At 38.0% G+C, this 16,196-nt stretch overlaps 2 protein-coding genes and 1 non-coding gene across 5 annotated transcripts in view; 1 reads left to right on the top strand and 2 right to left on the bottom strand.

Annotated features, from left to right (window-relative positions):
- The window catches only part of rps29 (ribosomal protein S29), a 45,759-nt gene extending 36,419 nt beyond the window's left edge, over positions 1 to 9,340 (bottom strand). The window contains exons 1-2 of the mRNA XM_067416987.1: positions 9,186 to 9,340; positions 7,041 to 7,204 (exon numbers count right to left, since the gene is read on the bottom strand). Coding sequence (XP_067273088.1) covers positions 7,041 to 7,204; positions 9,186 to 9,247 — 226 coding nt within the window. The 5' untranslated portion in view covers positions 9,248 to 9,340. The remainder of the gene's footprint in view (positions 1 to 7,040; positions 7,205 to 9,185) is intronic.
- Positions 1 to 16,196, bottom strand: part of LOC137041735 (armadillo-like helical domain-containing protein 4) — a 281,479-nt gene that overhangs the window by 196,142 nt on the left and 69,141 nt on the right. The window lies entirely within an intron of this gene.
- Positions 5,927 to 6,008, top strand: trnas-gcu (transfer RNA serine (anticodon GCU)). Its single transcript has one exon. It is a non-coding gene; the product is annotated as a tRNA-Ser (tRNA).

The following is a 16,196-nucleotide window of genomic DNA, read 5'->3' on the forward strand; positions in this document are numbered from 1 at the left end:
CTGCATGCGGAGGAACACTAAAGCCGGAGCGCCTTCTCTCTGTTTATGTCCATGGCGAGAACCGAACCGCACTAAAATAGTCCCCATATAAACTCTTATTATTAGTGTACCGTAGTTATTCAGGATAAGACAAAAACACGGTTTGGAAAAAGGGCTCGTGAAACATCCCATGATATCATTTGAGCACAAAAAAAGTGACGTAGTGTTGCTTTAAGAGTGAATCTCACAAAACCTGTGAAGAAAAGTTTTCGGGTCATATTTCTCTCCAAAATTGAAGATAAAACAATTCTTACAAATTATTCAAAATTAATGTTTGCGTTTTTAAAATTGTATATACACAGATCAGGCATAACATTATGACCCTAATTTTGTGCTGCCCCATCTCTGACGGACTCCTCTAGACCCCTGAAGGTGTGCTGTGGTATCTGGCACCAAGATGTTAGGAGCAGATCCTTTAAGTCCTGTAGGTTGCCATGGTTCAGACTTGTTTGTTCAGCTCATCCCACAGATGCTCGATTGGATTGAGATCTGGGGAATCTGGAGGCCGAGTCGACGCCTCAAACTGGTTGTTGTGCTCCTCAAACCATTCCTGAAGCATTTGTGCTTTGTGTCAGGAGCATTATCCTGCTGGAAGAGCCACAGCCACCAGAATACCGTTTCCATCAAAGGCTGAACATGGTCTCAGCAATGCTTAGGTAGGTGGAGCGTGTCAAAGGAACATCCACATGGATGGAGGACCCAAGGTTTCCCAGCAGAACATTGGCCAAAGCATCACACTGCCTCCGCCGGCTCGCCTTCTTCCCATAGTGCATCCTGGGGCCGTGTGTTCCTCAGGTAAACTGAGCTGCTCTGTGTATTCTGACAGCTTTCTATCAGAACCAGCATTAACTTCTGGAGCAGTTTGAGCTCCAGTAGCTCGTCTGTTTGATCGGACCCCACGGGCCAGCCTTCGCTCCCCACGTGCATCAATGAGCCTTGGCCGCCCATGACCCTGTGGCCGGTTCTCCACTGGTCCTTCCATGGAGCACTTTTGATAGATACTGACCACTGCAGACCGGGAACAGCCCACAAGAGCTGCAGTTTTGGAGATGCTCTGACCCAGTCGTCTAGCCGTCACAATCTGGCCAAACTCGCTCAAATCCTTACGCTTGCCCATTTCTCCTGCTTCACACACATCAACTCTGAGGACTAAATGTTCACTTGCTGCCTAATATATCCCACCCACTAACAGGAGATCATCAGTGCTGTTCAGTGGTCATAATGTTATGCCTGATTGGTGTATAAGTGTGTGTGTGATTTTAAGATGGTATTTTTTTATAACTATAACTAACTATAATATTAATTCATAGTAGTAATTTGTTGTCCTGCCTTTAATTTATACTAATATGCTACTTTAATTGGAAGAAATTTATTACAGTCATTTTTATTCAAATCTGTAATATAATTATATAATTAAATAATAATAATAATATTAATAATGTTGAGAATTACCCCAAAATAATTATCAGTAAAAAGTCTGGATGCATTTAGGAAGAAATATGCATGATTCATTGTCATAAAAACAACGTCACAATTTATTATTTCATTTTCATACTTTGTTTTATTTATGCAAAATAGGATTTTATTCGATTGATTTCTTAGTCCATGTGATTTAAAGGTGAAATGTGAACAGAGCAAAATCAAATGCTCTGATCTGATATCTGCTGAGTCCTGCTGCAAAAGAAGAAAAGTACTTTTCCGCCAGACTTATTGCTCTTATCACAAATGAAATCATGCGTACATGTGGAAAAAAGATAAGCTCAAAGGTCAAACCCCGCCGTGAAGAAACAAGTGTATCGTCATGAGCGTTCGCACACGAGCGTTTCCATGCCAACAGACCTCGCCAGCACAGCTCAGCTCTCCTGTTATCTTGGAAATAGACGGCGAGCCGAGGGAAATCTGGCTGCAGAGTACATCACACAGAAAGGCCAAGGCCTCCGATCTGCTGCTACCGCTACACATTTAACTCGGCTTTCATTTTATGGGCAAAGCACACCATTAAAAACCCATAAATATCACTCTACTGTATATCCATATCATTGCTCAGATCATCCTGCTGTAAGGTCAGCTATTAAACTGCTTTTATTGTCTGAAATAAACCAGATTATGACTCACTGCCTTATTTAAATCATACTAGAGGAACTGTGATTTTTGATGCTTCATATAAAGATTGTGTCATTGCATTATTACACCAGTAGGTGGAGATAAGAGACGTGAGTGAGTCATTGAATCATTCACTCGAGAGATTCATTTAGAAACGCTGATTCCTCCAATAATGAAACAAGTGAAATCTTTATGAGGGAGTCATTGAATCATTCACTCGAGAGATTCATTTAGAAACACTGATTCATCTAATAATGAAACAAGTCTTTATGAGTGAGTCATTGAATCATTCACTCAAGAGATTCATTTAGAAACGCTGATTCATCCAATAATGAAACAAGTGAAATCTTTATGAGTGAGTCATTGAATCATTCACCCGAGAGATTCGTACAGAAAACATTGATTCATCCAGTAATGAAACAAGAGAAATCTTTATGAGTGAGTCATTGAATCATTCACTCAGGAGATTTGTTCAAAAACACTGATTCATCCAGTAATGAAACAAGTGAAATCTTTATGAGTGAGTCATTGAATCATTCACTCAGGAGATTTGTTCAAAAACACTGATTCATCCAATAATGAAACAAGTGAAATCTTTATGAGTGAGTCATTGAATCATTCACTCGAGAGATTCGTACAGAAAACATTGATTCATTCAGTAATGAAACAAGTGAAATCTTTATGAGTGAGTCATTGAATCATTCACCCGAGAGATTTGTACAGAAAACATTGATTCATCCAGTAATGAAACAAGTGAAATCTTTATGAGTGAGTCATTGAATCATTCACTCAGGAGATTTGTTCAAAAACACTGATTCATCCAATAATGAAACAAGTGAAATCTTTATGAGTGAGTCATTGAATCATTCACTCAAGAGATTCATTTAGAAACGCTGATTCATCCAGAAATGAAACAAGTGAAATCTTTATGAGTGAGTCATTGAATCATTCACTCGAGAGATTCGTACAGAAAACATTGATTCATCCAGAAATGAAACAAGTGAAATCGTTATGAGGGAGTCATTGAATCATTCACTCGAGAGATTCGTACAGAAAACATTGATTCATCCAGAAATGAAACAAGTGAAATCGTTAAGAGGGAGTCATTGAATCATTCACTCGAGAGATTCGTACAGAAAACATTGATTCATCCAGAAATGAAACAAGTGAAATCGTTATGAGGGAGTCATTGAATAATTTATTCTAATTAAAAAAATTATACATAGACTGCAACAATATTTTGTCAGAGCCCCTAGTAAATTGCATTATTTTATTTTATTGTGTTATTTAGTTTTTGTTATTATTTATTGTTATTATTTATTAGTATTTATCCAGAATTGTAAAGCTCTAGTTTTACTAAAAGCATTTGCAGTAAAACCAAGGCAACTACAAAATGAACCCTGGTTTTACTACATTAAACATGGTTTATTGATTATTTTTGTAGTAAATCTATAGTAACTAGCTACAAAATAACCTGTTTACTCCAACAACTGCAGTAAAACCATTGGTAACTTCATAAATAACCATGGTTTTACTACAGTAACTGCAGATTAATTATGCTTTTATAGTAAAACCATAAACAAACAAAAAAATGTAATATGAACTCTTATACTGTGGGAGAAATAATGAAGCATTTTAATTGTTTCCATCATAAAAGTGCTTTTGTTATCACTGTTCTGAAATCAAACTAATTATTATAAAGCTCAGCGATAAGATTAATCTCATAAGGATTTCTGCAGCTGTAGTGGAATAAAGCGTATCAGCTCTTCAAACGCTTCACGTTTCTGCCATCTAGTGTCTCAAAGCGGCTTCACAAACTGGACTTAAGCTGTGTGTGTGTGTGTGTGTGTGTGTGTGTGTGTGTGTGTGTGTGTGTGTGTGTGTGTGTGTGTGTGTGTGTGTGTGTGTGTGTGTGTGTGTGTGTGTGTGTGTGTGTGTGCGCGTGCGTGCGTGCGTGCGTGCGTGCGTGCGTGCGTGTAGAACACATTATCAACAGCTGGAAATGTGTGTGTGTTCAACATAATACTCTTACACAAATCTATAACTCAGGATGTTATACTAAATATAACAGCTGTATGCTTGTATAATTATAGGCATTAGATGATATATTAAACATTGTGTGATCATATGTTTATAATATACTATAGATACATTCATACATATTATATTTCAGACAAACAGAAATATAAATGTGTACACACGTTAAAAGCTATAAATAAAACAAAGATATTGAAGCACGTTTACAGGAAAATACTGTTTCAGTCTTTCAAGTTTAATTCAAAGTCGCTTGCCCTTTCTTTAATTATTTGTGGAGTTTAATACATTTTTCAGTGAAATTTAATAGCAATTTCTGAATAAAAATAGTTTCAAAGTAAACCCTACACCATTTTTCAGTTAATATTAGCGAACTCAAAAGTATTTGTTGCTCTTAAACTAGAAAGAATGTCCCAAAAAGCCTAGCAACCACATAGCAACCCCCTAGCAACCACCCAGAGCACCCAAATAATGTTACTTAGCATTTCTGTAATTATTTCTGAAGTTTACTAATTTTTTCAGTGTAATGTTAGCGAATTCAAAAGTTTTTGTTGCTCTTAAAGTAGAAAAAATGGCAAAAAGCATAGCAACCCCCTAGCAACCACCCAGAGCACCCAACTATTGTCACTTAACGTTTCTGTAATTATTTCTAAAGTTTAATGGCAATTACTAAGCGAAAAAAAATTCAAAGTAAATCCTACACCATTTTTCAGTGTAATGTTTGCGAATTAAAGTTTTTGATGCTCTTAAACTATAGATAACGGCAAAAAAACATAGCAACCCCCTAGCAACCACCCAGAACACCCAACTAATGTCACTTGGTGTTTCTGTAATTATTTGTGAAATTTACTACATTTTTCAGTGTAATGTTTGCGAATTCAAAAGTTTTTGTTGCTCAAACTAGAAAGAATGGGAAAAAACATAGCAACCCCCTAGCAACCACCCAACTAATGCCACCTGGTGTTTCTTTAATTATTTGTATAGTTTAAAAGCAATTATCTGAGTGAAAAAAGTTTAAAAGTAAATACTACAAAAAAAAATCAGTTTAATGTTAGCTAATTTAAAAGTTTTTGTTGCGCTTAAACCAGAAATAACGTCCTAAAAAGCATAGCAACCCCCTAGCAACCACCCAATACACCCAGCTAATTTCACATCTATCTATCTAATCTATCCCGAGTTCCTGACCTTCAAACTGTTTTACATTAAGAAAATACCTTCTTATCAAGCCAACATGAAGTCTGTCTAGCAAGTTAAATGACACAGGTCAAAATAAACGATGACAAGCGTTGTAGAAAATAATACCACGATCGCGGGGATTAGGTTTCTCAAAGGACTTCCAAGAAAACGATTTTCTAATTGTCTGATTCCCGAAAGAAAAGAAAAATAGAAAAACAGAGCGTTTGTTTAGTGAATGAAGTCTTCGACTCACCTAAAAGAACCGGTTCATACGAGTCATCAGTTCATGTTGACTCCACAGCGCGTCCAGCCCGCAAAGACGGCTTTTCTTTTTTTATCTCATCACATTGAAACAGTAAAAACAGCTTTTCATTTAGTGGGATAAATCTGATCTGGCGATGTATATTTATGGTTTTTTAAGGGTGACAGATCCGCCAATAGGCGTTTCTCATGAATATTAATTAACACACCATCACGAGGGCGCGCCGCTCGTATTTAATATTCATGAGTCATGTTATTGTTATTAAACCGGTTGTTTACTACAATTTAGTAAGTTAAAACTAACTGCGCTCATGACGAGGTGGCCGAGTGGTTAAGGCGATGGACTGCTAATCCATTGTGCTCTGCACGCGTGGGTTCGAATCCCATCCTCGTCGACTGGTTTTGGGTGTAAATTGTAGATTAAACCACTTTAACATCATTGGTAATACTAGTCTGAGTGGTTTATGCTCGTGACCGCTGAAAAGAAAGGCAAGTTGACATATACATGAAAGCCATACTTACTGTTTGGACTTCATTACCCAGAATTCCACATGCTTTCTGATTTCGATGCATTAGAATCTACATTATATAGCACACAAACTGAGCATATTCTTATTAAACACTGGAGTCACTGCCTGATCTGCTGAGGCTCATCTATGCATTTATTTTTGTATATATTTATCAACTTTGTTAACAAATCCTCATTCCTGTCAGGGAGATTTGATCTTTCCTTCACAAATATTATGTTTTTCTTCTGCATCCCTTCAGTCAGCCATTTGGCATTGATGCCCATCTAAGCCTGAGGATTGCTATACTTCCCATTTCTGGGTTCATCAGTTTACTGTAAGATGATTAGAGTATCTGCAACCAAAACTCGTATCTACTTCAATTACAGACGAGCATTAATGTCGATCACTTGTGTTTTCCGATGAGTAAAAGTTAATGTTGATTAGGTCAGTGGAAATTAATCAGAACCACCAATAATCAATCACTTTACAGAATTCGAGCCCTTTCCATTCCCTCTATAATAAAGACACGTTGCAACTTTTGAACAAAGAAAAACTTGTTTTATTGAACTTTCCAGAGTAACTTCATGACGTCGGGATGGATGTTGACTCCCTGTCCCGGAAGCTCAGGCGTCCACAGGTTTAGTCCAGCTGGAGCAATACAGAAGAGAAAGCGCTCCGTTTTAGAAGTCATACATTCAAAATACACAAATGAAAGAAATGCAGACGGTCAGCTTGATCGCCTTCTGATGAGAAAGACTAGTGATACAAATGCATGAATTGATCGCAGGAAAAATGCATTAATTGTTTGCAATAAAATGCATTAATTTGCAATAAAAATGCATGCATTGATTGCCATAAAACGCATTAATTTGTAATAAAAATGCATTAATTTGCAATAAAAATGCATGCATTGATTGCCATAAAACGCATTAATTTGTAATAATGTATTAATTGTTTGCAAAAAAAAAGCATGAACACTTGCCTTGACGAAGCCAATGTCTTTGGCGTACTGCCTGAAGCACTGACGGCACATGTTGAGTCCGTATTTACGGATCAGACCGTGTCGGTTTGAACAAACTCGGCTGAAAAACAACAACAGGCCAGAATAAAAATGCATGCAAACACAATACTTACTATTAGGGATGCCACAATTCTCAATATAATATTGAACCGTTTGCTACGGCATTCACGGTTCAATATGCACTTGTGAATTTTCGGTTGCATTTAATTTATTTCTATTTCCCTCCGTTTTAAGCGTTTCTCTGAGTTTATTTCGGCTGTGTTTGAGTGCGAGTCTCCGCGCTGATGTGAGCTAATATCCAATCATATGCTCTAAAGTTAGGCGGTGTTTAGCCACGCTTGAAATGCTGGAGTCAGTTAAACTCACAACACTAGTTATTCACAATCACCAAAGCTCATTATTTGCTGCGTTTTAAAGCCGTGTCAGATAAACGTTTCATTGGCTGTTTATGCTGAGCGCGCACTTAAAGCCTGTCAAACACACGAGATTACTGGACTAAGTGTCTTACTGCGCTAATACGGCCACACACACACAAGGTTAACATAAATAAACACAGTCGGTTATGTCTAAAGTCAAAGTAAAGTCGTGTGTGTGTGTATGAGATGCGAGAAGGTCTTAAAGTGACAGTAGCGCAGCAACACTTGTCCTTAAAGGGACAGTTCACCTCTGAAATTATGTTAATAAAACAACTAGAGACAAAAAGAAAATTCACACTGCTCTTGAATAATAAAAATATTTAATAAATCAATGTATTTTCAATTTTTAATCAATTGTAAATTTCTATATATTTATTTTATATTATACACTACACTAGAAATGTGCACACGTTTTTTTTAAAGTAAAGTAATCGTGGACTAACTGTATTGTTGCATCCCTACTTACTATATTGAATAATTAATTAGCTCCTGGCTCACACTGGGTGGTTAAGTGATAAAAGGTAAAACAATTATATGAAATGACTGTTTATATGAATTATCTGCAATCAGCCTTAAAATCCGTCTGATCCTGACGTGATTAAGTTGATTCTCTGCTGTTTTGAGCTAATATTTGATGCTTTTGTTGTTGTCAATAAGTAGCAAATGAGAAACGATAAAAAAAAATTGTCTACAATTTGTTAATTTTGAGTTTTTAAAGGTAATTAAAGCATTAGTTTTTCAACAACAGAAGAATACATAAGCAGAGTAAAAGGCACATTAATAAACAATAATCAGCCGGCTGACTTTAACGTGTAGATTTTTCAACATTTGCCGTCTACCTTTAGAGCTAAATCACCATACTTATAATGAAAACATTACAAATTATAGGTATTATTCATATAATTAAACAATACTGTAAAGCCGTATTAAATGATGGCATGCCAAAAGCTTTCAGAATGTTTACTTGTTAAAATAATAGTTAGCATGTTTAATATTACCATTGATTGTATATTTATTAAACAAAAAAAAGAAGTGCAAAGTTTGCCAGTGATTTTTTTGAACACCCACATGAAAAACATTTGCTCTAGTAGTTATCAATACGGTGTCTATTGCCACACCTCACACATTTATAAGGTATTAAAACAAAATACATCATTTTCACAAAATCAATAGCTTCAATGTTAAATATAAAACTGTATATTTTCCAAGAACACACTACGAGTGGTGAAAAGCACATTCTAGCTAACGGGAGTTCTTACAAACACAAAGATGATATTTTTGAAGATAACGACTTTTACTCATCCTCATCTTCGGGTGGACTGTACCTTTAAAGCGCCTTTAGCCCCATTGTAGCCTATATATTAGTTTAATGATACGACAGGCGGTATTAGGAACACTTAGTAATTATTCATCCGGCTAAAACTTTTCATAAACACGTATTTCACCGAGATAAATCCCCCATTGTTGTTTAACAGACGCAGCTCGAGCAGACGCGCGGCCGCCATGTTAGTTCGCATGTGCTTCACATTCCTGATGAAATAACACACACACGACGGACCGCGCGACCCGAACTCCCGCGCTTTCCCGAACCGACCTCATTAAACTCGCTACGGAACCAGAACTGACCAGGATCGGGAGCCCTGGCCGTATTTTCTGGGGTGACTCCAGTAGAGCTGCTGATGGCCCATCTCGTCTCTCTCGATAGGGATGTCGAAAAGGAAGTCACGCTTGTGCGCAGGCGCAAAAAAAGACGCTCTTCTTCTACGTCACGTGGCGCTTCCGGCGTCAACACGGAAGACGGGCGACGTTTAGTGGTCGAGCGGCGCATTAGAAGTATAAATAACCCTAATGAAACAGTGCAATACATGAACAGTTCCACACATTCTGGCATTATTTATGTGTGTATTTCATCAAAAACGCGATTCGTCATTTGTTAACCAGTAACAGCTGGTATTTTAAAATGACGCGCGTTTTAACGGTCATCGTAAATCCTGATTTGTTTTATTTTTAAAAACATTTATGTACATTTATTACACTATAGTTTATATTAGATTACGTTTGCAACCAATCAACACATAAAATCCTTTCCCAGCTAACAGGGAACGTTCTCAGAAAGTTCTCAAAGTTATACAAAAAAAAAAAAAACGTTCTTGCAGTAAAGTTATTAGAACGTTATGCTAGCTTTATTTGCTATTGCTATATAGCTTTAAATCGCTATTCTTACATTGCTAGTACGTTTTTAAAACGTTAATACATTAAAAAAGTATTAGTCATTATAAATTAGTCATAGCCTACAGCTTTTTTCTTAAACTTCAGATACGTAATTTATATATCCAGTGACTGGATGACACTTAAATGCTATTTTTCGGTAATATATATATTTTTTACAATCAAGAAAAATCCCAGATTGTAAACTAAATGATTATTAAATATACATGTAATATAAATATAAAAGTTTTACCTATTTTAAGAAAGAGTAAGATGTCAGTAAACAAAAGCAAGTACATTAAAGGAGAAAACATATTTAATTTGATCATTCACATCCTCATAAGAACGTTATTTAAAACGTTAGTATAACGTTTATATAAAAGAGAATAGAAATTCTAATAATGTTTTAAATAACGTTATTATAACCTAATAAAAAGGTTAAAACAATGTTTAAAAAACTGGACGCTTTTAACGTTCCAAGAGCATTCAGAAAACATATTTATAACTTAATGCGAATGTTAGGGAAACGTTCCTATAAGCTCAAATTGTTAGCTAGGTTAACGCTGCATTTGTTATCTGTTTGATCAAATGGAAACGCAACAATAAATAAATTTAATAGAAGTTTGACGACTTCCATTTGTGAGAAACCCAGAAATAGCCTATGAAATGAATGAAATACTAAATACATTAAAGCTGCGTCCGAAATTACTACATTTGTCTACATTTGAATTTGAACTTACTAAAAAAGTATGTTCTAGTATGAATGAATGTAATGTAATCCGGACGTATACATCCAGCATTTTGTCGTTATGTGACCTGTCCATTTATAAATCCTCTCCTGTGGCCTCATGGGAAGGGTCCATCGAATGCACACTTCAGAAGTTGTAGGCCATAGGACATACTACTCTGTTCGCATACTGTCTTTCGCATACTATATTAGGGAAGTATTTGAGTTTGGACACAGCGTAATAAACGTAAATGTGCCCAAAAACATGGTCGCGATGGCAAACTACGTCATCCATTCTTAACTATTTAAGTGATCTGGCGGGGAAGGAAAAAACGACTTATTTAAAGGAACAATATGTAAGATTTGTGGATTAAAATATTTAAAAGCTATTAGAGCAGTGTTATATATTGTTGACTTGTGCATAAGAACGACTGTACAGCCAAATCTAATTCTGCTGCAGTATTGTCCTGTTTAACACTGAAGCTGCTCTGACACAATCGGCGTTGGAGAAGAGCGATTGATTGATTGATTGATTATCTCAAATGTTCCCAAGAATGTTTAAATTCAGAGAAATCCGTGTGTGTGTGTGTGCATCTCCTATCAGTGACATCATCATCCCCGCTGCCGTTATTGTGCAGTAACCATGGCAACACTATCGCCGCTTTAATATCTGATGTGTTTTATCAGACACTGTTTGGATCATTAATGGACAGAAACTAATGATTGTTCTCTTCGTCTTATTGTTCTTGTTTAAATCTGCTGTTGTTGATTTACCGCTCAGAGTGCCGTGTGTTACCGCCTAATATGATCTCGCTCACCGCAGTGTTAACAAGCATCTCATAGTAGCGTTACAACATCACTTTAACACACGCACGTGTGTGTGAGAGGATACAACAGCGATGCGTCACACACACACACACACACACGAGCGGAAGAAGCGGAAGAGCTCGCGGCAAAATAAAAGCTCCGCCCACTCAAGAGTCAAGACACGCCTCTGAGTCGAGTAAGAGACGGAAAATGACATACTGTGCCTTTATTCCTCAGACTTTGGATCCACATACAAAACTGAGTTTGTTGTAATCATTAGGAGCACAAGTTGTAATTGTTACCTAGCATGTTTTGCTAAGCTGTACATCACTGCATTATGGACGTTACTTTGGCAAACTAATCAGAATACCTCATAAACAATCATCTTCCATAACGCTGCTTTGAAATGATACGTAAAGCGATATGGAGGTCGGTTTAACGTAGAGAAGCTCAGAATAATGTGAGCTGTCGCCAACATGTCAACTTATGACTCAGCCAATGATGCGCATTGGGGGCGGGGCTACCTGTGTGACTGACCAATAGCAGACGGGGGGAGTGTTCCGGAAACCTGTCTTCAACAGCTATTGCTGCAAATCTATTTGGCGATGAGAAAATTATAAACCAGTTTGAAGTGAAGAAATGACACTTTATTGTGATTTTTAAAGGCCCACTGAAGTGTGTTGACGTAACTTCCCCTGAAACGGCTCCAGCTGTTAGAAGCTCCTCCCCTTTTTTGAAACAGCCAATAGCGTTTCGTTAATAATATCCCAGTTTGACTAGAGCCGTTCTGGTAAAGCCAGTTTCCTCTAACCGTTTATCATCATAATCTCCTCCATATCGCTCTGAAATGCAGCATTCTGTGCAGAATTCAAATGAGTCGATATGTGTGTCTGCGCCGACTCGTGCATATGATCCGCTCTCGTGTCTGTAGTCTAACTTTAGACCAGAGCCATTGGTGTGTGTGTGTGTGTGTGTGTGTGTGTGTGTGTGTGTGTGTGTGTGTGTGTGTGTGTGTGTGTGTGAAACGAATGTGAAAACAGACTTCATTCGCCTCAGCTGAAAGCATATTTACACTGAATTGTTTCCTATCGCATGTGCTCTGAGCCTTTCAGCCGTGTACAAATTAGTAAATGTGTGTTAACAACTGACCGATTTCAGCCGTGTAGGGGGCGGGGCTTCAGATTCTAGAGAGCGTTTGATTGGACAGAAGATTTGACGAGAAGGTGAAGTCTGCGATGATGAGATTCGTTTTAACGGAAGTGAGAGACTGTTAGTTTTGAACGCTTATATCTCCTAAATGCAAATTTTGTCATAGTTTTGGAACACACACCAGCTAATTCATAACTTAAGGCTAACACAGTCATACTAAAAGATAAACAACTTAAATTTTTATTTCAATGGACCTTTAAAACGTACATAGAGCTCCACCCACTCAAGAGTCAAGACACGCCTTTGTTTTGAATAAGCCAGCGGCGAAAAATTACATATTGTGCCTTTAACTCTCATAGTTTGCATAGCTGATGAAATTGTGTTATGTGCAGACAAATTAGAGGAAGTGGAATGAGGATGTTGGTGTTGTTGATTTACCACACAGAGTACCCTGTTTTACCCTCAATCTGCTTTATTTATATCGCGCTTTTACAATGCCGATTGTTTCAAAGCAGCTTCACCGTGTTAAACAGGATAATACTGCAATAAAACTGTAATACTGATCTGCCAACATTGTCACTCGATGATAAATTAAAATAAGGGGATGACATTTTAATTTATCATATAGCGACAATGTTGGCAGATCATTATTACAGTTTATAGAATTAAATAAAACCTAATTAATTAATTAATTTTATTTGTATATTTAGTTGAATAAATTAGATTATAATTTTAGTGTCGCCCATGCCTAATATGATCTCGCTCACTGCAGTGTGAACAAGTGTCTCACAGTAGCATTATAACATCACTTTAACACACTCACATGTGTAGGGATGCACGGTATACCGGCACTGGAAGATAACGGTATATATTTTATTTAAAACGGTACGATATGATTTTGCACATTTCGGTATATGCTGCTGTCCCGAAGTTCACCGCTAGATGGTAGCGCGCTACACAAACTGACCCGAAACCGGCAAACGTGACAACATAAGCCCTATTCGGACTGGATTAGTTTAACATGGGGACATGGGGGTAAAGTAATGATTACCAGAGGTTCTCTGTGATTTTAGTCCCGTCCGAATGGGCCATCTCGGTAATCATTACGGACAATGTCAGTAAAGATTAGAGACTTTTACCTTCTGTGAAAAGGTCTGGAAAAATGGCCTGGGGTAATGCTAATCCCGTTCGAATAGACCTGCTGTAAAAATTTACGGTAAAATTCTGTCATTTCCTGTTTAAAAGTTCAAAAAGCGCATTTTGTGACCTTGGAGGCGCTTGAAGCATTCGTTTTTGTTGTAGGTGGTGGGACAAATCTGTGGCGAATGTCCAGTATTTTCTGCATATCATTTAAAGCAAAAAGAAGATCAAAAGCACTTATTAGAGGCACAACACTTATTTTAGCTCTAGGAAAGTGTCCATTACCAACACAATCCAATGAGAATCGTTAGACTGGACCTAACTGTTTATTAAAACACACACATATATATTGGAGACGGAGTTCAGACTGGCGCTCAGGTTGTGTGTTTGCTCACGTGATAACGGTAACGTCATACACACATGACGACAAGGAGGTGCGCGTAAAGCGAGTTACTCCTCCACTTCTGCTAGTTTAAAGGGGGGGTGAAATGCTGTTTCATGCATACTGATCTTTTTACACTGTTAAAGACTTGGAATCCCATACTAAACATAGACAAAGTTTCAAAAGTTAAGGTGGACGTTTGATGGGAGTATCTTTGTCAAAAATACTACTTCCGGTTAGTCATAAGTTTCGGCAAGTTTTTTGAGATCATGCGTCCCCTTTGACGTTAATGGGGGCGGAATTTCCTTGTATGGGCCTTACGGACAATTCTACCGGAAGCGCGTGAGAGAGAGAGAGAGAGAGAGAGAGAGAGAGCGTGAGAGAGAGAGAGAGAGAGAGAGAGAGAGAGAGAGAGAGAGAGAGAGAGAGAGAGAGAGCGAAAGCAACAGGCTACGCCCATCAAAGCGCTGGCTCGTAGGCTGCGCTGCACAGGTGATGTGCACATAACAATGTCACCAAAAAAGTGCGTTTTTGGTTGCCAGACCAAGACAGTCCTGCACAGATTCTCCAAAACCCCGCGGTAAGGCAACAGTGGATGGAATTTGCTTTTCCGGATCAGCAACTGAGTTGCGCGAATGTTTATATCTGTTCGCTGCATTTCGGTGCCGACTGTTTCATAAACAAGGCCCAGCTCGACGCCGAATTTTCCCGATCGCCTAATGCTGAAGGATGGAGCAGTCCCAACGATAAAGGTCCCAACGTTAGAACCGCAGGCGGTGAGTGAGACTGCTTCAAATGTCTGTGTTTTTTTTAGTCCGCTTACTGTCTACACAAACCACGCGTAAACACACACACACACGTGCACAACTGCACTTCCCACATGTACACCTTCAAAGACAAAAATACGACGATATAATTCAAGTATAAATATGTAAATAACACAAGCCGCTAAGCATATTATATAGTTAGTGTATAACTTGTACCACATAGAGACGTCCTGCTCTAGTCGTTTTTGCTGCTGCTCCTGTTCAACTGCAGCCTCTGAGTCTGATTCCGGATCATAGATGTATGGCTGTATCTGATTAAAAGCCATATTTTTATTTTGAATAAAGTTTTTTTCCCGCTGTTAGGGATGACACAGCTTTACGGCGCACTCGACTCAACACAATAGCAGCAGCGCGCACACGTCATTATTTAGCTCCGCCCACACGACACGCCCCCACCCGCTCAGCTTTTTTCGGAAAGACTCGGAACAGCGCATCTTTCTTATATAATTATTTAAAAAATAAAGACTTTTCGGAGATATGCAGGATGCAATGCTACTCTATAGGTACTCAAGATTGACATGACACTGACTGAAACTGAGTGTTTCACCCCCCCTTTAACTGAGATGTCTTATCCCGTGCGAATTGGCCATTAATATTACAGACGTCCTGAGGTAAAATGACTTTACCCCCATGTCCCCATGTCAAACTAATCCCGTCCAAATAGGGCTATAGACGAACAAAATGGATAAAGCATTCGAATCTCACTCAAGATGCTCAAAACGGATTTAGGAGAGGAGTAGAAGTGAGAAGTGTAATGACTGTGCTTATAAAACTGATGAAGAGCATCAAACCCAGCCAATCATCTGTCACTATCCTGACTTTAAGACTTTCTGAAGAGATCGACAGGTCAGCGCATCATTCAGACCATCTCATTTAGACATTTACTCTCCTTTAACACTGATCAACACACACACAGCCTAACATAAGATCGAATATCACAAAATCTCCAGCGTCCGTTTCAACCAATGATGTTTAGATCTCATTATATTTGCGTATTATTGCACTGTTTACATCCGCGTTAGACACACCCGCCTGTGTGTGTGTGTGTGTGAATACTCACTAAAGACGGACATTTGTACATCATTCTGTGTGTTTGACTGTTTAAGGAAACTTAATGTGTAATGTGCGAGCTCTAGTTACAGGCGTGTGTGTGTGTGTGTGTGTGTATGTGTCGTTAAGAGCTCATATCTCCTGTAACTGTTATTATGAAATGCTATAAAATCGCTTAAATGATTTCCGTTCTCCATCCCGAGACGAGCGTGAAATGTTGAATCGGATTATGCAGATCGCTTTAGTGTAGTGCGATGTCTTTTAAAGCAAGAAGCCATTTAATAATTTTGAGATTTTTGCTGAAATTATTTCTCACAAGAAAGTTTTCAAACGACTGATCTGATGCG

The sequence above is a fragment of the Pseudorasbora parva genome, chromosome 15 (genome assembly GCF_024679245.1).
Source record: "Pseudorasbora parva isolate DD20220531a chromosome 15, ASM2467924v1, whole genome shotgun sequence".
NCBI classification, from domain to species: Eukaryota; Metazoa; Chordata; class Actinopteri; order Cypriniformes; family Gobionidae; genus Pseudorasbora; species Pseudorasbora parva.